At 38.4% G+C, this 23,399-nt stretch overlaps 2 protein-coding genes across 2 annotated transcripts; one reads left to right on the forward strand and one right to left on the reverse strand.

Moving 5' to 3' along the window:
• The first annotated feature begins 245 nt into the window (after positions 1-245).
• On the forward strand, positions 246-11,507 carry LOC122279860 (protein LIGHT-DEPENDENT SHORT HYPOCOTYLS 10-like). The gene is made up of 2 exons (XM_043090741.1): positions 246-998; positions 11,190-11,507. Exon 1 carries the CDS (start codon positions 418-420, stop codon positions 967-969), a length of 552 nt encoding a protein of 183 aa, XP_042946675.1. The 5' UTR covers positions 246-417; the 3' UTR covers positions 970-998; positions 11,190-11,507.
• Positions 3,827-5,369, reverse strand: LOC122278360 (actin, alpha skeletal muscle-like). Its single transcript, XM_043088555.1, has 2 exons — positions 4,813-5,369; positions 3,827-4,040 (listed from the first exon to the last, which is right to left on the reverse strand). The coding sequence occupies exons 1-2, from the start codon at positions 5,367-5,369 to the stop codon at positions 3,953-3,955; spliced, it is 645 nt and encodes a 214-aa protein (XP_042944489.1). The 3' UTR covers positions 3,827-3,952.
• Positions 11,508-23,399: the final 11,892 nt, after the last annotated feature.

A 23,399-nucleotide genomic window follows, 5' to 3' on the forward strand; every position in this document is an offset into this window, starting at 1 on the left:
CATAGGTACGTAGGACCGAGTCCACTCACTGACTAACTCGACTATTTGCACCGACTTCCGAGTCACTGAGTTCCAAAGGATGTATGATCAACATGCAAATGATGACGCTATGATTAAATTGATGATCATAGCATACGAAAATTGTAGATTAATTGTATTAATAAAAATAGGGTTAGTGCATATAGTGCGTTGATTCTTGATGGAGAGAGAGAGAGAGAGAGAGAGAGAGAGAGAGAGAGAAAAGGGGAACAAAGGCACCCTCATAGGGCCCATGACATGTCTCCTCGATAGACCCCAAGAAGTGATTTTCTTCTTTCTCTTCTGCACTATCCCCATTCTTTCACGACCTGAATTCCCCCTTTTTTCGCTGCCATTCCTTGCCAAAAAAACACACAGAACAATTCCCATCCAATTATCATGTCAGGAGACAGAAGAAACGATTCCGCAGAAGGGTCGACGTCACGATCGGCAACTACCTCCACCGGCAACCATCAGCACCAGCAACAGGCAGCGCCTTTGATGAGCCGGTATGAGTCTCAGAAACGGCGAGACTGGAACACTTTTGGGCAGTACTTGAGAAATCAAGCACCCCCAGTTGCTCTCTCTCAGTGCAACTTCAACCATGTCTTGGACTTCCTTAGGTACCTCGACCAGTTCGGAAAGACCAAGGTTCATTTACATAGTTGCGCCTTCTTTGGCCAGCCTGAACCGCCTGCTCCTTGCACATGTCCTCTCAGACAAGCTTGGGGGAGCTTGGACGCACTAATCGGAAGGCTCAGAGCTGCATATGAGGAGAATGGAGGCTCACCAGAGACGAACCCTTTTGGGAACGGAGCTATTCGGGTGTATTTGCGTGAAATTAAGGAGTGTCAGGCTAAAGCAAGAGGTATTCCCTATAAGAAGAAAAAGAAGAAAAGGAATCAAATTAAGGCCACCGACGAGACAAAGGCTTCGAAGCAAGCTGCTTAGTTTCCTTGGCTCAGATCTTCGGATTAATGGTAAGTTTCCTCGAAATAATACTAAAATTTAAATAGCTATTTGGCTGAGGAAATCTTGTTTACAGAGCATAAAAACCACTTTCTTCATTAAAAAGAAAAAAAGAAAAAAAGAAAAGGGAATAATGGATAGGATCCAAACAATTAACGGAGAGATCAATTCAGTACTGGACAATTACATGACTTGGAGACATTGACACATTACTGTGTTGCATAGGTTCAGATTTCTTTCACAAAACCCTAGACCCAGATCCCAAAACCCTAATCTGCATACTCTTAAGCAAAGTTATAAGGCTGGAAAAACTGTGGTCGCTAGAGAGCTTTCCCAACCCTCACTAATATTAGATCAGCATGCCATGATTGGATTGGGCAATGTCTATGCTCCCTCGATGATCCCTCGCTCCCTCTCTCTCTCTCGCTCTCTCTCTCTCTAATCATGCAAAAACTCTAGCTGCTCTTGGAGCTTCCTAATTATGTCTCACTCGCCTACTTTTCACTTGTTTTGGCACTTTTCTGATTCAGTGAGATTTTGTGTGCCCCATGCATGGATGACCATGCCATATATCATAATTAGTTGCATGTAATTTAATCGTATTTATTTGGCATAATTAAAGTATAAACAATATTTAAATACATGCGATCATGATTTAGAACCCAACATATGTATACATTAATTCCTCCTCATCAATCTTTCTCCATTAAAATAGGTGCGAAAGTATCCAAATTGTACTGTATATCTGCCCTGGACTCTTACATACTGGTTGATTGTCCCCTTATTCGCTGGTAATTGTGTTTGAGTGCAATTAGCTAAGAATTTGAGTCTTCAGGCGAGGGGTGTGTGTGTGTGTGTATATTATATATATATATGTCTTCTAATCATTAATTATTAAACTGTTTATTTACTTCCTATATGTATATATATCTGCATTTAACTCTTTCATGACCATATTCTCAAGTTGAAACGTACAAGATCAGGAAGATGAATATATTCTATTTTGCACAACCTTTTGGATACTACGTACCCAGACCTAGTAATTAAATATGGGCGCAAAGGATATTTCCTATTTATTTATTTTCGAGGTAATTAATTAGGTATATTTATATATATACTCGTGTTTACACTTTGATCTTGATCATGCTGATGATCATTAAGCAGATCGATCATGCTTAAATATTAGTTATCTGACGTGTAGGGCCACACAACCAATGAAACCAGCTGACACAACAAATGACATTTAATATATGGGACCGGCCATGCATCAACTGAAAAATAGGACGTTGGGTCTTTTCTATGCAAGCTATATATGTATGTATGTATGTATGTATGTATGTATGTATGTATATGTATATATGGTGCTTAATAGAAGAAAATAAATCCAGGCTATTAATTAGAGGAATTTGGCCCTCCTTTAAATAATAGTACTTTTTAAAATCTTTGACTTGATTTTACCAATGCTAGCTCAAAGCTGGCTCCTTAAATAATAGTATAAATCCATAGCCTAATAGACAATGACTCTTAATCAAGATAAACCACAAATATCATATCTCTAACCGAAATGAGGAGTGTTAGCTAGGTTTATACAGAGATTTTTCAAAACTCATCAAGCTTAATTCTCAACTCATTGAATAATATTATAACCTAGTTGAGACAAACTACTGGTCTTATTAACCAATGAAATAAAGTGGATGCTTCAAACCCACAAAGACCCCAATCCAAATTAAAACATATTAACTAATTAAAACCCACGTACACTATCAAAATGATCTCAGTGATCTTCACAATGATGCAGGCAAAGTATTCAAGTAAATTAAAGACTTCTCCCCTAACATTCCTCTCCGCTTGCTCGACCTGATGATGGATCCAGCATATGGCTGTATATATCTTTCAAACTATATTATATTTTGAAAATTCCAATTTAGCTAGATTAGGTAGTACTGTTGTTTGATTGGTGGAACAACCATTAATGTCCTTTCTTGATTCCATGCAATAGAATTCTCGATGGATCCGTTTCCTTCTTTGGCCATTAGGTAGTACTAGTAGTACTACTTGTCCATCTTAACACTATCCTCCTCGATCTTTTTCATCATTCAGTCTACAATCGTTCCAAAATCGAGTGGCTTAGTTGTAGTACTACTAATTATATTATATATATAGGATAATAAAAGCAATATAATGCAATGAATTTTTTTTAATAGATGAGGGTTGAGATAGACCAATAAAATTATAAAATTATGAGGTGGCTCGATAGAATACATAGAAAATACTTAAAAAATTGTATAGGACGTGATAGATTATATATGGAAAAATACAGGTTGGATCTACTTTTACTTAGCTTGCCTACTGCGCCTAACGAAATAACATAAAAGGAGCCTAGCTAGCTGCATTATGGCCTCCTTTAAAAAATATTTTATCTTGCTTTCATTAATTGCTTTCTCTCGTCTCTACATTGATCAGTATAATTTAGAAAGGAAACAGTACGTATGAGGATACTATCATGTTTTCAATTATATAATATATATGTTGTACTTTAATACGTGCAAATTAACATAGTACTGCATGCATCCTTGAGTTGATAAATTATATATATAATATATATTAACAATATTTCTTTTCTTGAAATTCCTAAATATTATAATTCTTGTATATATTGTTGATCATATAGCTAGAAAAGTGTATATTACATAAATATTACTCCATACAGTTTTTTTTGTATATTTTCTATGCACTTTATTAATATAATTGACTGTATTAATTTTTTTAATATTCAATCTATCACATTAATAAAATATATAAAAGTATACATAAAAGTGATTTCATGTAAAGTTTTTATTATTCCATATAGTGAAAGGGTAATGGTACCCTTGCTTCTGCTTACAAGTACTTCTCTATTACCCAATGCCCACGTGTCAGCTTTCTCTTTCTTTCTTCTACTTCTTTCACGAGCTGGGATTCAAAATCAGATGAGACTCAAAATCATAAGCAGACCATTTCCTTCGTGCCCAGCCAACCCGACGCTCTCATCTCCGCGCTTGAGCTCTTGATCCCTACGCACCCAAAAGCCACTGTCAACGGCTGCAGCCCAAGACAAGAAAGTGCTTGTGACACACTAACTCTCTCTCTCTCTCTCTCTCTCTCTCTCTCTCTCTCTCTCTCTATAGAAGCTCCCCTCAGATGCCCAAAACTTTTTCGAGCCAGAAGTGATACTGGAAACGTTATGGACCTCTAATGGCATCGATGGTTTCCTATGACCCATTCTAGATAGAGGACAACACTTCCCATAATTTCTAGAACAAGAAGCATATGAATTCATGAGAAAATGAGGCTCATCCAATAATACACTAAATTCCTCGGGTTATTACTCAGTTTGATTCTTAAAAACTTGGAATTAAGCTATTGCTAATGTATGTTGGCTTCTAAGACTCACCGAGACAACATACAACATGTTTGTAGCTTACAACCCCAAGCATCCAGTACTTTTATCATATCTCTTCTCCATTGGTAGAACAGAGCTTCAAAAATCAAATAAGCTTAACTCACCTCATGTGACACAAGACTGAAGTGAAGAAGACTCTTGATTCACCACCAATCTCTTCCTCAATAACTCAGAAGCATTATTGGTGGACAATAGCTGGACCAGATTCATCATATATATTCACTTTTGGATATCCACATTTGAAACATGAAAAGAAAAAAAATATATCAATAAAACAAACAAGCAAGATCCACAAACACCCACATGCTAGTACATCCACCATAAATCAAATGAAGTAATCATAAATTCTTTAAAAATTCTTTTAAAGAGCAAAAAGGTGATACATGGGAGTTGCCTGATGGAAGGTACTTAGAGAAGCTAGGATTGATCCCCCAATCCAAACACTGTACTTTCTCTCAGGAGGAGCAACCACCTTGATCTTCATGCTGCTGGAAGCAAGAGCCGAAATCTCCTTGCTCATCCGATCGGCAATTCCAGGGAACATGGTCGATCCACCGCTAAGCACGATATTTCCATATAAATCATCCTTGATATCCAGATCACACTTCATAATGGAGTTGAAAGTAGTTTCGTCGATTCCGGGAGCTTCCATACCAGTGAGAGATGGCTGGAAGAGTATTTCTGGGCAATGGAACCTCTCAGGAGGTGCGACGCAGTAGGGAGCTTCTTGAGAGAGAGAGAGAGAGAGAGAGAGAGAGAGAGAGTCACAGGCACTATCCTGTCTCGGGTTGTAGCCATTGAATGCGGTTTTTGGGTGCAGGGAAGAGCTTTGGCACGGAGAGGAGAGCGTTGGGTTGGGTGGGCACGAAGGAAATAGTCTGTTTGTGATTTTGAATCTCAGCTGGTGCAAGAAGTAAAAGACGAGATAAAATAAAGCCATGTGGGCGTTGGGTAGTAGATAGGTTGTAAGGAGTAGTAAGGGTATCATTACCCATAGTAAAATTATTTGACTTATTATAATATTAGTTTGATCCGGCCCCCAAATTAATTTGGCATTCTACTCATGATTAGATCATTATAATGCTTTTGGATATATAATTTCTCGATGCCTCCGCCTTCCAGATATATTAAAATACTGATTTTGGTTGAACTAGATTCAATTAGCTGGGTGATGATGTGTTTAGAATTTCATCTGGATAAGTAAGTTTTTCTCGCTCTAGTTGTTATACAAAGTTATTTGTTCTCCTAGTTTCGTAAGGCAACATAAACATTTGGCTAGTAACTATGTTACAAGGATGTAGCCGATCTCACCCTTGTCCAGTCACCATTTTGAGTGCAGTACAAGCCTTCTAAAGACCTTATTCAATTGTGTAGATGCGCTAGCCAAGAAGAAAGTATGTGAAAAGGTAACGCATTCTTAGGAGAACTAGCATACAGGTTCCTAGATATAATAAAGAGCTAGGGAGGAATGCAACTCACTTTTGAAGGTGGTGGCATTAAACCCTTCGGGTCCAGTTTAATTATGACACTCAAGTGAGTTCTTATTACAGTTTGTCTATCGAAAGGGTGCCAAAATGCATAAGATGCTACACTATATTGCGATGATGGCTTCATATTGTACCACTTATCAAAAGTCTGAGGGCCTTAGTCTTACTCAGTACAAAAATAGCAAAAATGGCTTTTGGAAAAAGACTCAACAATGAGTGCATATCTAAAGAGCTTCGCTCCTATTTGGGATACTCACTCACTGTTAAGGTACGTACCAAACATTGTATATCTTCTCCCTGGTTCTCAGTGGTGATGAATGAGATTGCTAAAGGTTTCTTTCAAGGAGGCCGTAGCTTGTGACAAAGAGACCCCATCTCCCCTTATCCGTTCATTGTTGTGGAGGAAACTCTTTCGAGATTTCTGAAAAAAAAGCCTCAAGGAAGGGCAGTTTACTCCCTAGGGGTGCTCTTACCTCATCGCACCTCCTTTATGCAAATGACATAGTAATTTTCTCTAATGACAGTAAATCATCTCTAAAGGCTATCTCGGAGTCTCTTGCGCTTTATGAAAAATGGTATGGGCAAAAAGCAAGTAAGGAGAAGTCTGCCATTATTTTTTCGAAGCTAATATCTCTAGCCAGAAGAAGACAACTACTGCGGATCACCAGGTTCTCGGAAGGCTCATTTCCTTTCAAATACTTGGGTGTTCCGATGGTTTCTGGCAGGTTAATTACAAACCATTTTGATGACCTGGTTGGAAAAGTCGAAGCCAGGATCGGAGGCTGGAAATCTCAGCTTTTATCTAGTGGGGCCAGATTGATCTTAGTTAAACATGTTCTCAGCAGCATCCCCATCAATTTACTCTCCATTTTACAGGTACCTTTGACAGTATTGAGATCACTTAATCGATTAACGAGCAATTTCTTTTAGGGATACAAGGACGACAAGCCAAAGAAACACTGGAAAAGCTGGGACCAACTATGCAGTCCGTCTAGTGAAGGGGGTCTTGGTATTCGCAACTTTCAGGAGGTCCAAAAATCTTTACACATGAGACTAGCCTGGAAGCTATTGACAACTGATTCTCTTTGGTCTCACTTCTTCAAAACTAAATATGTGAAGGAGGGTCATATTTCTCTTGTAACCCCTTCGAAAGGGTCACAATTTTGGAGACTATTATTGAAATGCATTCCGAAGGTAATTGACCACTCTAAATGGAAGGCAAATGATGGAAATGCCTCTTTTTGGTTTGATAGTTGGTTGGGGGTCTTGGTATTTGCAACTTTCAGGAGGTCCAAAAATCTTTACACATGAAGCTAGCCTGGAAGCTATTGACAACTGATTCTCTTTGGTCTCACTTCTTCAAAACTAAATATGTGAAGGAGGGCCATATTTCTCTTGTAACCCCTTCGAAAGGGTCACAATTTTGGAGACTATTATTGAAATGCATTCCGAAGGTAATTGACCACTCTAAATGGAAGGCAAATGAAGGAGATGCCTCTTTTTGGTTTGATAGTTGGTTGGGGGAGGAAATACTAGCCACAAACACTCCTGTCACGGCTCCAAAGTTGAAACTAAAGGATATTTGGCTCGAGGATGGCTAGGACCTGGATTTGTTACATCGATTGGTGGGAACTCAAAAAGCGCAAGAGATAATAAATACGGATAGTGGCCAACAAAATGGTGATCATATTCTTATTTGGCTGCCCAAGGAAGATGGAATCTTCTCTACGCAGAGTGCCTGTGAGTGCATTCGTGTTAGAGCTCCAAAAATCAAGTGGTCTAATTGGGTTTGACACCCGTGCCTCCCAAAAAAGATGGTTATCACAATGTGGAAAAACTTTAATAATGCTCTTAGTTTAGATGATAGAGTAAGACGATTGGGTATTCCTCTAGCCTCCAAGTGCAACTACTGTGTGAGAGGCACCTATGAAGACCTGAACCATGTGCTAGCTAATGGGGAAGTGGCATAGTACATATGGCAGAAATGTGCTACCCAGGTTGGCATGCTGAGACCTCAGTTTAGTACTTGGATAGAAATGGTGCAGGTATGGTTCAACAGAGCCTCCAAGTCGACTATAAGAGGCCTACTTATTGGCATAATTCCTACCATTGTCACCTGGGTGCTTTGGCTTCATAGATGCAAGGTAAGAATGGAAGGAAGCTCCACACTGTGGAGGAGACTTGGAGGACTATTAAATTCTGGATTGTGAAGCTAAGTGAAAAGCTGCACACAACAAAGGCCTTATCGTTCCAAGATGAAAGGATTTTAGAAGGTTTGCAAATCCAACTAAAAAATCAGAGGAGGAAAAAGGTGCAGTTCGTTTACTGGCATCGCCCTAAGCATGGCTGGCTTAAACTCAATGTGGATGGAAGTAGTAGAGGTAACCCGGGGAAAGCAGGTGCATGAGGAATCTTACGGGATGCCATAGGTAATATGATTTTTGCATTTGATTCTTCACTCAACCACGGCACAAAAAACTTTGCTGAGTTTATGGCACTCCTCTTGGGAGTGAGGGAAATCTGCCAAAGAGGCTTGGACAAGATAGAAATAGAGATGGACTCCTTAATTGTGGTAAACTGATTTAAAAAGAAAAAATGCCCAATCTGGTACCCGGTAGACTTCTGGGAGGAATTGATAGTCTCACTGAGAGGCAAGACATTTTCAATCTAACATGTCTTCAGACAAGCCAATGCACCAGCTGACTTCTTGGCCCAGAAAGTTTTGGACGAAATTGCAGGTTTTTGGACAAAGTTGGCACCCACCCCCCTCCTCTTGAAGGGGTTAATTAGGACAGATAAACTTGGTCTCCCATATTTTAAAAATGTGTCGTAAAGGTCCTATCCTTCTGCTTTAATAGAATTGTTTAGCTGGAGGTCATATTCCTTTTTTTGGGTTGTAATGTCACTTGTCATATGGTTTCTCAGCTAAAAGTGAGTTTCAATATTTATATGGAGGCTTAGCCTTCCTGTTATATAAAAAAAAGGTACTTACCAAACTCTTTTCTTTTTAGAGGGATTCTCTGGAAGGGGGTCGGGGGGGGGGGGGGGGGGTGTTCCCCCCAAACCCCCCTCCGAACCAACTTGATGGTGTTTGAAGTAGCGAGTCGGGCAAGAGAAACAGCGAAGCAAATGCTGAGTGAATTGTTAATGTTATGAGTGAAACAAAGGCTTACAGGTACACCAAAGGTGAATTAGAGCTAGTAGGCAGCTCTTGCCCTTGCTGAGTAGGGATCTAAATCTAAGTTGGATCATGTTCTTTTGGGGGGGGGGGGGGGGGGGGAGTTTACATAGGAATACCAATAGAAAGAAACCATCTACTAAAGCAAACAATCAAATACAAAATAAAAGACTACACTCAAGAACTCAATAAAGGTGTAGTACTTACATATTCCTATACTGATTAAAAAGACCCATTAAATGCTTCAGTTACTGAATTTTAATAAAGACAGAGAGAACTCATAGCTTATTGGTTACATATTAGATTGGATCGTTACCCCCCTAGTTGCCCTTGGGGGAATTAGACAACATCAAATACTACACTAACTTTAAGCTATTTTAGTTATGTTGGTTATCAATAATAGAACTCAAACTCAAATTCCTTGTTATACTGAAAAAGTACATCGATTTGAAATATTGTGAATGATGCTCTTCTATCACAATATATAGTATATAAGCACTTTCTTCCCGACTTGCTGCTTCGGATGCAGTTCGATCTGCAGTTTGGGAGGAACTTCCCCTTGAAATAGGGGGTTTGGGGGAACTTTTTCCTTTTTCAACTGAGCGCATACGTGTTGGCTGGGAATTAATTCATGTGAACTCTTATATAGCTTTCAAAGGCACTGTGGTTGATGCTTGTTCAAGGATTAATGCAAGCGTATACAGTACTACTGATCAATGAGGCCTAGCTAGATATATAGTAGATAAAGTACTGAACTTCAATATATGCTGCTCGTTCATTTTTAATCACTATAACGATAATTAATTAATTAGAAGGCCGGTAATCAAGTATAGAATAGGTATTTTCAGCCATTAATCCTTGAGACTTCTAGATATATATTTTTGTTACTTTAAAGTTTGTAGTCATTAAAAAAATAAAGATCTAGCTCGTTCTTAATGTGCTTCATCTGGTAATTATTCCTCGCATATGCTAGCAAGCTTCTAATCATGCATTCATGATCTGGTAAATTGGTAATTAATAATTAATATTATGGCTCGGAAATAATCAGGCCAGAGCCATATATACACGCGAATATATAGGATATGTTTCTGTTTTCCTTGACTTAGCAGCACCATGTAGCAAAAAAAAAAAAAAAAAAAAAAAAAAAAACAAAAACGAAAAGCATATAAACACATGATGTCGAAGAGATTTTCATTGATATGCACACACAACACCAGGACTATATATATGTTGCGAACGTACTACTTCTGGCGAAAAGGAAAAAGTCGGGGGAATAATCAGAAAAGGGGGTCCATATATATATGAGAAGTCTCCTTTCGCTGTAATCGATGGACAGCCTTTGTATATCCAACCCGGCCAGGTTAGGTGAGCACTGAGCAGAGCAGGAGGGAGTGCCGCGGTTTTTGTTTTGAAGCTGCAGCTTTGGTTGCATTATTTTTCATTATTTTACTGGCCAAGGATACGCTTGGATTCCGCATTAAGGTTTCTTATAGTTTTTGGAGATCATGTTGATGACAGATTTGAAATATGGGTTTTATAAGCTCAGAGATTCGATCATGGCAGAACAAGTACTAACTGTAACCCTAATTAAGTACTCCCTGATAAGTAATAGATTCTGCCCAGCTAACAATCCTGAAATCTGCAAAAGCTCATCATGCTTCTTTCCACTAGTTAATTACTAGGTCGAACTTAGCCTCTGTACTAGTATAACTAGATCGATCGGACGTCTAGACAACTTAACCCCTTAATGTAGAAGATATCATGTACGTACAGCACAAAGCATTTGCCCTTATGCATCTGATGTATTGCTTCATTAAAAAGGTATATATTGTATGCAGTTCAGATGTTAGAACAGAAACACATAAAAACCATCTTCTGTTTGCAGTTTAGAAAGTTGCATTTGTTTCTTATAATGGTTTTGATCTTGAGAGTTAAAACTGGATGCCCACAGAAGGTCTACGTACAAATTAACCAACCCTAAGAGCTAGCATTCGACTTTTCTTGAAATTTTAATGTATCATTTTGGGCCATATAATATTAATTGAATATTGTAGTTTTGTAGACTTATCCAAGGAAAAAGTATATTCTTTTGCAGGGTCAAACAACAGGTCGATCGACAGATCATGAAAATGGGAAGTAGGCGGGTTACAGAAAAACAAATATATATATTTAGATCAAGTCTCAGCTGCGGGACATGAAGATGATGATGATGATGACTAGTTCTCTTGTTTGAAAAGAGTTAATGTATGTTAAGAGTCTAATTTTGAATAATCTTGTGATAGCAAGGCTAGCTAGTCTCAGAGCGCATGCAGCCCGTCTTTCAATTTACTAGAAACATACACCACCTTTAAATGTTCTTATATTGCAATATTGTAGACATTTTTAAAAAGTTGGCATGCGCAACTCTACATGACGTCATGATGCACCTACCTGTATATCTATATATATATATATATGCATCTATATGTATCGTATATACATGAGATACTTCTTGGCATCATAATATGATCATGATGATCACATTAATATACCATATAACATCAATATTTTCACTCCTGAGATTGTTTAGGATGCAGCAAGTATATATCCGGCAGAACATGATGCCTTAATTTATGGGCAACCCTTAATCATATTGTAAACCTATTAAAAAAAGAGAAAATATATTTGTAATTATGGATTGTGCAACTGCTGCATAATCCATTTGAAAAAAGTGAATAAAATATAAGACCGACATAAAAAATTAAATTAATTTTTTAATAATAAACCACATTTTTTTTAAAGTGATTATGCGACAGTTTTACAATTTACGATTCACAGTTATATGTAGAATCACTCTAAAAAAAGGGAGACTCTGAAATCCTACCGAATGTTGTAAACATAATATTCAAGAGATATCAAGTTCATCCTCCATCACAGACTTGAGTGGGAACTCAAGTTTAATTACAGAGAATGTAATAATATAGCACATGAACGGGCAAAGAGGGCATTACAGATGGCTGGAGATGTGTGTTGGATTGAAGATGAACCAGATGACATTATGTCTATGATTAATAAGAAAAAGCCATGTATTGATTAATTTGTTTTTAATTTTATTGATGAATGAAATGAAGTTCTTTTGACGATGAGAGAGAGAGAGAGAGAGAGATTAATTTAGTCATGAATTGTAAATTCTAATTTGTGGGTTAAAGTGAAATATTCTAACTAAGGCATATATAATATAAGAATAACCAAATGCATACTCCTAATTTGACCTCTAAGTACAGTTTTCTCTAAATAAAAAGTCTCTTCGTATTCTTCAGATTCTCATGACATGACTACTTACAAAATCTGCATTGGTAAATTAAGGATTGAAGTTCGCTTACGTTTTACTTCTTTTAATTAATTAAAGCAATCTTATACATATTTCTCAAGAATATATAAATATAAACTATGAATATATATATATATATATATATATATATATATATATATATATATATAAATATATAGTTTATGAAAAAGCTTCGAACAACATATATATATATATATATATATATATAATATATATTGAAAGAGCTCCGCAAAAATTAAGCATATTATAGCTACCAACTAGACAGATCATCTGGGAAATTTATATATATTAAAGTTCGAATAGTCATGAGATCAAAATCTGTGTGCCATCCTTATATACAGCACAAATATATTATAGGGAAGCATATATATATATATATATATACATGATGATGATTACGTACCTTTTCTTCTAAATTAATCTATTTACCCTTCAATATATAGGTTAAACTCCAGGCCATGCATGCAGATGAATAAGAATGATCGATCTCCCTTATCCAAAAGACGACTAGAAATATTACCACTTTAATTAGCAGTAATTAGGATTACGGGCGCCTCTATATATATATTAGGATCAAGATCAAGAGTCTTTTCAAGATATATATATATATATATATATATATATATATATACACACCGCGTGGGGTTTAGGAGCGTCTATATAAGCACTAAGAGCATTGGCACCTCGCCATTGCTCAATGCAAATCTAAATTAAAAGCAAATGTGAAAAAAATCTCCTGCATTGGCCTAGCGATAGTGGAAAAGTTTGAGATATAAGGTACAGTATATGTTAAGAGCTCTTCATGTCTGGCAAGGGATTGTTCTGGGACCAAATAAATATTTTATTATTTCTCTACTACCTACTGTTATCTTTCGCTCGTTTATTCTCTTTACTCATCCCGAAAGTCTCCATTTCCTCTTTCTCTTTTTTCTTTCTCCAGAAATCATTTTCTAGGACTTCCTCTATTTGCCTTAGTTTCTATACGATCCCATTCCACAGAACAGCAAAATGGGGATTTTTCGAAGAAGTTTGATCGGCATGCACCGAATCCTTAATTCCAATAGAAGCTCCGCCGCAGCCCCTTCGTCTTAGGCCTTTTTCGGCCTCGATATTGTGGGGTTTCCGATTTTTCTTCAATCAATAGCAACGATACTCTGTCGTCTGATATCGATCTCTCCAAAGAAGAGAGTAAGAGACGCTTGTTTAACAGTTTGTTATATAGGAGCAAACAACGAGGCTTTCTGGAACTGGATTTGGTTGGCGGATCATATTCATTCCATGGATGAGAAGGGTATTAAAGCTTTCGTTCATGTCCTTGACCTAGTATTCTTCTATGTTCCTTTCTATGTTCTTCTCATGTTTTAGCTTTGATCATAAGCCATATTTACATCTATCTTTTGATACCATATATCTTTTTAGCAACAATAGGAGATTCCACTTAGACTAAGATTAGAGCCTTTATTTATTTTTTCTTAGGGGTAAAAGACTTACTGGTTTCCTTGGACAGCTTACTCTACGATTCTATTAGAAAATGAATTACTGCTTGGGAAACAGAGACTAATACTCAATGCATTGAGTCCTTATTTGGAAACTTATCTCTCTGTGTTTGTGTGGGTCTGTGTTGATTGCATACGTTTAGGCAAGTATGTATGTAGGTACCCTTGAATTACGGTACTCAATACTCAATGTTGTTTTGCTGATTTCCTAATTTATTTAGGTACCCATGAATTACGGTGGCTTTGGAAATGGCTAGAATTTCTTTAGTTTGGATAACTAGGGAATTATTATTTATTTATTTTTTTAAAAATCAAAGTTTCGGATTCAGTAATAACCGAATTGATATGAGGAAGGTTTGTTTGATGATGATATGGGAACTCGAGCAAGTTAAGGCAATTTCAACTTGTTCTAACCACCAGTGTTCTTTCTAATTTCATTGGAAACTCAAGCAAGTTACGGCAATTTCAACTTTTTGGATTGAAAATGATCGTATATGCTCATAAAATTATTGGAATATCAAAGGATTAATATTTCTTATGATCGCCATTGTTAAATCTGTGTGTGTATCCACTTCAGTTTGACAAAGTTGGCCTTCTATCATGAGTTCTACTTACGACTTGCAGTTCCAGTTTCACATGCTAAACTTATGAGTGATAATCTTCTTTCTGGCACCTGATCTTACATGTGTTAATGTTATCCAGGATGATGAGTGATTACACAGTGGAGACAATAAACGATGGACTCAATGATTTCAATGTAGAATTCCATGGTCCAAAAAGAAAGTATTTTTCTTAAGCTCTTATTTAAAACCCTTTTGGTTGTTTAGAATCTCATTCTTTAATGTTGTATTCTTTATGTGATATTACCTTTGGTTTTAGGCCTTTATGATGGCGGGGTTTGGAAAATCCATGTTGAGCTTCTTGATGCTTATCCATACAAGTCTCCTTTTATTGGGTTTGTGAACAAGATATACCACCCAAATGTTGATGAACTGTGAGAACTTGTACCTCAAAGCAATCTCTCAACTTATTTTTCCAACAGAACTCTTTGGCTCTAGAAATATATAGCTACAATGAACAAAACAATTTTTTTTTATAAGTAAAAAGATATATATTAAATCATAAAGAGGGCAAGGCCCGAGTACACAGGGGGTATACATAGAGCCTAGCTACAGTCTAGGAGCTGCGAAGGGCAGCGTAAAGTTCAGTAAAGGTAGTGCCATTCAGTACAATAAAGGAGGCCCATAAAACTAGAGTGTGATAGAAGAAATCCCTAAGCCCTTCCGGTGAGCGCTTCTTATCTTCAAAGCAGCGACTATTCCTTTCGTTCCAAATGCACCACATTAAACAAAGTGGCACCATTTTCCAAATGTCTACAATCTGCCCCTTTCCCCGAACACCTCTCCAACATGCCAACAGATCAATCACCTTTCTAGGCATTACCCATGCCAAGCCTAGTCTTGTAAAGATGTCATTCTATAAGATCGTAACTACTTCGCAATGTAGGAGTAGATGATCCGCTGTCTCAGTGTTGTGTTTGCACATGAAGCACCAATCTGTTAGGTAGACGCCACGTCTTCTTAGTTTTTCGATAGTTAGAATACTCCCATGGGATGCTAGCCAACCGAAAAATGCAACTTTTAGAGGAGCCTTGGTCCTCCAAATGCACTTCCAAGGGAATGCAATGGAGGGGTATGCCGATAGTACCTTGTAGTGGGAACGTACTGAGAATCGTTTGTTACCTGTTGGCAACCAGAGCAGATGATCTTCTCCATTAGTTTGTGGATTTGACACTTGTAACGCGCTGTAAAAATCAGCAATGTCTTCCAACTCCCAATCTTATGCCGCCCAAGTGAATCTTACTGACCAATGGGTGGAATTAGAGGAGCTGTCCATATTGTCGGCAATTGTGGCCTCCTTATCTAATGCAATCCTGAAAAAAGAGGGAAAAGTGATCTTCAAGGCTACCTCGCCACACCAATTGTCATGCCAAAAGCTAACTTGGTTGCCTCGTCCCACCGCCATCTTGAAATTAGTGAGAAAAGTTTTCCAACCATTGCGTATGAATTTCCACATACCCACTCCATGAGCCCCTCTTGCTACATTGGAACACCAACCTCCCCGAAAGCTCCCGTATTTGCCATCGATTATTTCCCTCCAAAGAGCATCTCTTTCCTTGTGGTATCTCCATAACCATTTACCCAAAAGAGCCTTATTGAAGGTTCTCAAGTTACGGAGCCCCAAACCTCCATTAGCCATAGGTGTGCATACCTTATCCCATTTGATCAAATGAAATTTGTTTACATCCTCCGAGCTACTCCACAAAAAGTCGTGAAAGGTCTTCTCCAATCAATGTGCCACACCTGTAGGCAAGGGGAATAGGGAGAGAAAATATGTGGGAAGGTTAGAAAGCGTGCTCTTGATAAGAGTGACTCTGCCTCCTTTGGATAGATAGAGTCGCTTCCAACCTGCAAGTTTGCGTTCGATTTTCTTGACCACCCCATCCCATATAGTTTTGGATTTATAAGGAACCCCCAGAGGGAGACCAAGGTACTTGATAGATAGGGATGACACCTTACAACCCAGAAAACCAGCCAATTCGCTTAGATTATCCACCGCACCAACTTGTATGATTTCAGATTTTGCGAGATTGACTTTGAGTCCCGAGACGGCTTCGAAGCATAACAAGAGAGCCCTTAGGGAGCGAATTTGATCAAGGTCTAGCTCGCAAAAAATCAAAGTGTCATCAGCAAAGAGAAGATGGGAAACTGAGAGATTACCATGGGTGGAGTCGCCCGCTGAAAAGCCCGAGATGAAACCACTCTCCACCATTCCGTACAACATTCTGCTTAGGACATCCATTATTAAAATGAAGAGAAGAGGGGATAGAGGGTCCCCTTGTCGCAGACCCCCGAAGCTATTAAAAAAGCCTTCAGGAGTGCCATTCACCAGGACAGAAAATCTGACTATAGTGATACAATGTTTTATCCATTGGCACCACCTTTCCCCAAAGCCGTACCTGCCAAGAATGTACAACAAGAAGTCCCAATTTACATGATCGAAGGCTTTTTACATGTCTAGCTTGCATAGGATACATGGGTTGCCAGTTTTAACCCTGCTATCCAAGCATTCGTTAGCAATAAGGACGGAGTCAAGAATTTGCCTCCCTTTCACAAAGGCGTTTTGAGACTTCGATATAATCTTCCCCATAACTACACTCATCCGCCTGGCTAACACTTTGGAAATGATTTTATAGATCCCACCCACCAAGCTGATGGGGCGAAAGTCCTGCACCTTAACCGACCTTACCCTTTTTGGAATAAGGGCAATGAAAGAGGCATTGAGACTTTTCTCAAATTTCAAGAAAGAGTGAAATTCGAGGAATACCTTCATAATGTCCTCTTTGACGATGTCTCAACTAGCTTGAAAAATTGCCATCGTGAAACCGTCAGAACCTGGGGCCTTGTCTTTATCCATTCCTTTTAGAACAATGCGCACCTCCTCCTCTTCGAACGGCCTTTCCAACCATGCTGCACTTGGTGCATCGATAGAGTCGAAAGTGAGTCCATCTACCTTAGGTCGCCAGGGGTGTTGCTCTTTAAGAAGCTGTTCATAAAAGTGAACAATGTGTTCTTTGATGGCTACCCTATTAGAGATAGTCCTCCCTTCGTTGTGTAGGACTTCGATGGCATTGGTTCTTCGATGTGAGTTGGCAACACGATGGAAAAAATTAGTGCACTTGTCCCCTTCTTGCAACCAAAGGGCCCATGATTTTTGTCTCCATGATATCTCCTCCATAAGCGTGATTTTTTCTAATTCAGTTACTACCACCGTCTTCCTTTCCTTTTCATTCACCGTGAAAGCCCCCGTCACTTCTTTTTCCTCAAGTCTCTGCAGTTCCTGAAAAAAGTTTATTCTTTGATCATTTAGATTCCCAAAAATTTCCTTGTTCCATATCCTCATATCATTTTTCAAGTTTTTAAGTTTCCTAGCTAAGACAAAGCTGGGGGAGCCCGAAATCTGATAGGAGGACCACCAAGATCTGATTTTGTCCATAAATCCCTCTTTCTTCAGCAACATATTCTCGAATTTGAAGTATCTCCGCCCCTCGTGAAGACCCCCGCAGTCCAGTAGGAGTGGAAAATGATCTGAGCAAAGCCTGGGGAGGCGTTTTTGACATAGGGTGGGAAAATGTGTCTCCCAGTAGGGGGAGACAACAAATCTGTCCAGGCGAGACCATGTCCTCCCGTTTGACCAGGTGCAGTCGCCCCCCGCTAGGGATAGGTCTACCAAATCCAGCTCAAAGAGTAAGATTGTGAAGTCGACTGACCCCAAAGTAGAGACCCCCGACCGTTCACTCGAGAACCGAGTGGTATTGAAGTCACCTCCAATACACCAAGGACCCTCCCACCAGTTGCACAAACCAGCAATCTCATCCTATAAAAACTTCCTGCTAATGTCATTGTTAGGATCATACACGCCTACAAAGCCCTATTCAAACCCGTGCTCCAGCGACATAAAAGAACATGCAACCACGAACTTGCCAATGTATTCATCCACCAAATCAACTACTCTCTTGTCCCACATCACTATAATACCCCCTGATGCTATTCCATAAGTTTCTAACAATTGACCTACCCACAAGCTTCAATTTTGTTTCCTGTAAACAAAAGATATCAGCCTTTCAATCCCGGATTAAATTCTTCACTCTAAGGCGTTTGTTCGGGTTATTTAAACCCCGAACATTCTATGAGAGGATCTTGGGCTTCATGGATCCCCTAGATTCACCCTATCGATAGTCTTCTCCCTACTAGTGCTTCCTTCCCGAGAGCCATAATTTACGGAGCATGAGAGTCTCTTTAGTTCCCTTTCTCTTTTGGTGGCAGAACGGTTAAAGTGTGACTGCTCCGCTGTGATAGCTGTGAAAAGAGCTATCAGTTGATCCTCGAAACCGACGCAAGAGATCCCTGCACAATTTCAAATTTCTTCTATCTTCCTTAGCACCCAATCTGACTGTGGGTCAGACCACGATAGTGCTAGGGGAAGAGAACAAATGGGGCTAAGGTCGTCCCCTTCATTTCCCACTACCGTGATAGGCACTAGATGACCTGACCCACAATCACCCTCATCTTCTTCCTCCTCTTCAGAGCTTAGAACCGCTTCTTCTTCAACAGTACAGAGGACCTTTGAAGGGAAAACAGGGATTTCGGTGAAGGGGTCACCTGCGCAGACCACTGGAAGGGGATGGGCCTCATCCCGTGCGTGCAGGTGGCCTTCCAGGGACACCAGAGGGCCGCTTGGCCTTGTTTGAGATGGCCTCGATCCATCGGAGGCCTGGGAAACGACGGTTGCGTCGATTCTTGCTCCAAGTGTTTCTGTCGAAGACCCTAGGGACGCTGTCGTGGCCAAAGACTTCTTACTATTGTTGCCGGAAAGATCCAGGGGGGCCATCGGTGTTGTCTGTGCTGCCGGAGAGGTTGCCGGCTGGGACTAATTGTTCGAGCTTACGGGTGAGCTGCCGGGTCGAGACTTAGAGCAACCGGGTTGAGATTTAGGGCAACCGGGTCTGGATTTAGGGCTACCGGGTTGATGGGCTGAGGATTAAAGTGATTCGGGTTGCCAGGTTGTAGGCCCAAACCGAGAGGAAGGCCCAGCCTGAGAGAGAGGAGGGCTGAAAGTCTCCGTTGGGCTTGCAGCCTCCGTTGGGCTGAAAGGGTGAAAGTCCTCTGAGGCTTCAAAGGCCCATTGGGCCCAATGCACACCAAAGGCCCTCCTGACCCAGCGCTTGGTGGGGGCCTAAGAGAGAAATCTTTCTCTGCCCTTGCAGAGACGTGTCTTCCCATTTTGGGAAGTATAACATGCGTATCTACTAAGGTATTCGGTAATGCAGTGGGTGTAATCACAGAGATCTCCCTGCTCAGTCCCATCACCATACCCAGACCCATATCTACTTTTTTCATCAAAAAAGTGACTTCCTGGAGGACACCCAAAAATCTTGCCTTGACATCCCAAAAAATCCCTTCAACTTCACCTAACTTCGTACCCTTGTCAGAAAGCTCCTCATTGTCCATTGAGCAGTGACCAAAATTTTCTTCCTTGGACGCCATAGCAGAGCTGCCTTCTGCCACAGCACCGGACACAATGGCAGCGTAGGAGACTGACTTCCCACCCCGTCGTTGCTCTCCCACTGAGTGCACCACCACATTTTCAGCTACTTTCCTAAGGTTGTATGCGAAATCCTCCCAACCACAACACTTGGCACCTTCAGGGATGATTAAAGAACCTCTTCTCTTGCCATTTGTGAACTCCTCCAAGTGAAGATAACAACCCCTATTATTTCTAAGAAGATGGAGAGTGAGGATCCCATTTCCAGTCCTCATCTTTTTGAAGAAATTTTCACACCACCTGGTCTTGGTGGCTTCCACCACCGTATTGACCACCCATGAAGCCGCCGGTCCATTTATGAGGAGGGAAGTAGCCATACGCTTGCTCTTCTCAATAATACGATAACAGTTGACATTCATCTTTGAGAAAATAAAGGTTTTAGACTCCACAGAAAAATGCCTTCTACTTTCCATCGCGGTTGAGGGTAACGTAAAAGGAAGGGAAGAAGTATAAGGGAAGAAAGGAAGAAGTAAAAAGGAGGGAAAAAGATGGGGGAGAGAGGGAGAGGGGATCAACTCCGGTGAGAAGCGCCGGAGTGAAGGCTGGAAACATACATGTAGGAGCGATGATGGGAAAGTGTACGGAGAGAAAACATAAGTTGATAATATACTCCTGTGGCTCCAATCCTCAAACTACAATGAACAAAACATTTGGGAGACTTGGTCATATAAAAGGTTTAGTGGATTGTGAGCTGCAATGAACAAAGCATTTGTTAACTGTTTTGGTAATTTGTGGACTGTTTTGACTATTTGTGGATTGGATATCATCTTTTGTACTAGAAGTTGAACTGTGTTAGTATTTTGTAAGCTGTTTTGGGGTAATTTGTGGACTGTTTAGGCTATTTGTGAATTGGATATTTTATTTTCTACTAAAAACTGAACTGTGTTGACAATTTGTGAGCTGTCTTCACCATTTGTAAACTGTTTTGGCTATTTGTGAACTTGATATTTTGTGATTTACTAAAAACTAAACTATGTGGGTAATTTGTGAGCTGTTTTGGGTTAATTTTATGGACTGTTTTGGCTATTTGTAAACTGGATGTCATAGACTTATAAAAAAAGGGAGGAGGATGTTATGGATGTTTGTGCTCTCGTGTGGCTGCATCAGGTTCTGAATAATGGTAGATAATGTGTAACAGCCCGCTAGAAATTCAATTGTAAAATTTCTATTAACTTTACGAACCTCGTGAAGACCCCATAAGTTTTCACGAATCCATTAATCGTATAGGTTTTTGTCTAACTACATAGTTAGTGTTATTATTTACTATGATATCAGAAGTGTGTTTTTAATTATTGGAGATAGTTAGAAGTGTCAAAATGTATTATGGTTTGTGCCATTAGACTCGGAGGGTTATTTAAGGTCTTATGGCGCAATAACATTTTTTCATATTTTCGGACAAAACGTCTGTTCAAAACTGTAGATATTATTGGATAAAAAGAAATATCTTGAGGTAATTTTCATGAATATTATTGGGTAAAAATATTTTGAGTTGATTTTTATAGATATTATTAGATAAAAATATCTTAAGTTGATTTTTTGTAGATATTATTGGATAGAATATTATGAGATAATCTTTTATAGATATTTTGGGTAGGAGAAAACTACACTCAACTCTCAACTCCAGCCTTATCATCTTCCTTATCTCGTCCATAAGTAGCTCCAGCCATCACCTACAAACTTATCTTCATTTACACGTTCCTTTAAAAGATATCAAATATTTTATCTCGGACAGCTTTTAGGAGTTCTATGTTTTGGTGCGACATAAATGTTAATATAGTAATTAACGTAAATTACTACTTGTACGATTGATTTGCATCTCTAGTACTTTTTGGATCATAACCATTTTAGACTAGTGTTGTGATCTTAGTTGTTCAATGGATTTTTATGTATGAAATATGTTTTAAGCATTTGAGATATTTTCAATTTGGTGCATGTATTGCTAAAGAAAAAATTTATCCGCTGCGAATATTGCATATTGTTAGATGCATGTTAGGAATATTGCATCTTATATGTCATGAACGGGGGCAGGTAACCTTGTGTTGCATGTCTCGACACTTCAAATGTCCGTCTGATCCCAAACGGAATTTGGGGGCGTCACATAATATACATAATTTGTACATGTTATCTGCTTGCTTGTATTTATTGGTGAAATGCAGGGCATTTTTTACAATTTTCTAAACAAAACTAGATGGTGACCATGCAAAATATCTACACCAACAAAACTAGATGTTTGGTGGCAACTACGATTTTAAATGTAAATGTTGGGTAGAAGAAATATTGGTATATTTGTATATGTGATTGTTGGGTGAATGGTTGGTAAAATATATTTATTGAATAATTAGGTTGAGGGAAAAAATGGTTGAAAAATAATAATTTTATTTTTTAATAAAGTTATTAATTAATATATGAAGTGTATTTGTAAAATATCAAAAAGCATTATCAAATATTATTAAAATATATAATATTATATTATTATTTAGACTTTAAGATAATTAGTTTAACGTGAACTCATCTAGCTAAAAGTTAATATCATGACCAAAAGTTAAAATTTTAGTTTAATTTTATACTTGACAATGACTAGGTTATTACCAATGTTCTAACTATTGGATGGATTGTCTTTTCATCAACGTACGTACGTAAGCTGATGCATGTTGGAATATTTTCATGATCATATTAATTCATGTATAATTCTTTTAATTTTCAGTTCAAAGAATTTCTCTTTTAGATAATTAATTACACATACACACACACACACATATATATATATATATATATTTCCCTAAACCCTCAGCAAAGAGGTGATCAGTTTTAGATTATTTATATCGAATTGTCTAGTTTGTATTAATTGTAATGTTTAGGGCACGTTTGGTAATTGGAAAAATATAGTTACAAATACAATTGTTCATTAATCTGTACACCAATATGATGTGATTAGTCAAAAAGTAAATTTTATTAAAAATAATGTTAATTTAAATTTTAAATATGAATGAATCAGTATTAATTCACAGATTAATACGAGACTGTGCTTATATATAACAAAACTCTACTAGAAAGCTTGGACGTTGTAATTACATTAAATTATTAATACAACCCTGAAGAAAATTGTACACGTTAGTTAGTAAATGGAATCATAATACAATCAAATTTCCTAAAACCCATTAATAAAATAATCATTGTTTACATTTTAAGGAGTTTTTTCTTCGATATTTATAAACATGAACAACTGAATATATATATATATATATATATATATATATATATATATGCAAAATCGCAGCTGAGAGAGAGAGAGAGAGAGAGAGAGAGAGAGAGA

This window comes from Carya illinoinensis, chromosome 10 (assembly GCF_018687715.1).
Source record: "Carya illinoinensis cultivar Pawnee chromosome 10, C.illinoinensisPawnee_v1, whole genome shotgun sequence".
Lineage (NCBI taxonomy): Eukaryota > Viridiplantae > Streptophyta > Magnoliopsida > Fagales > Juglandaceae > Carya > Carya illinoinensis.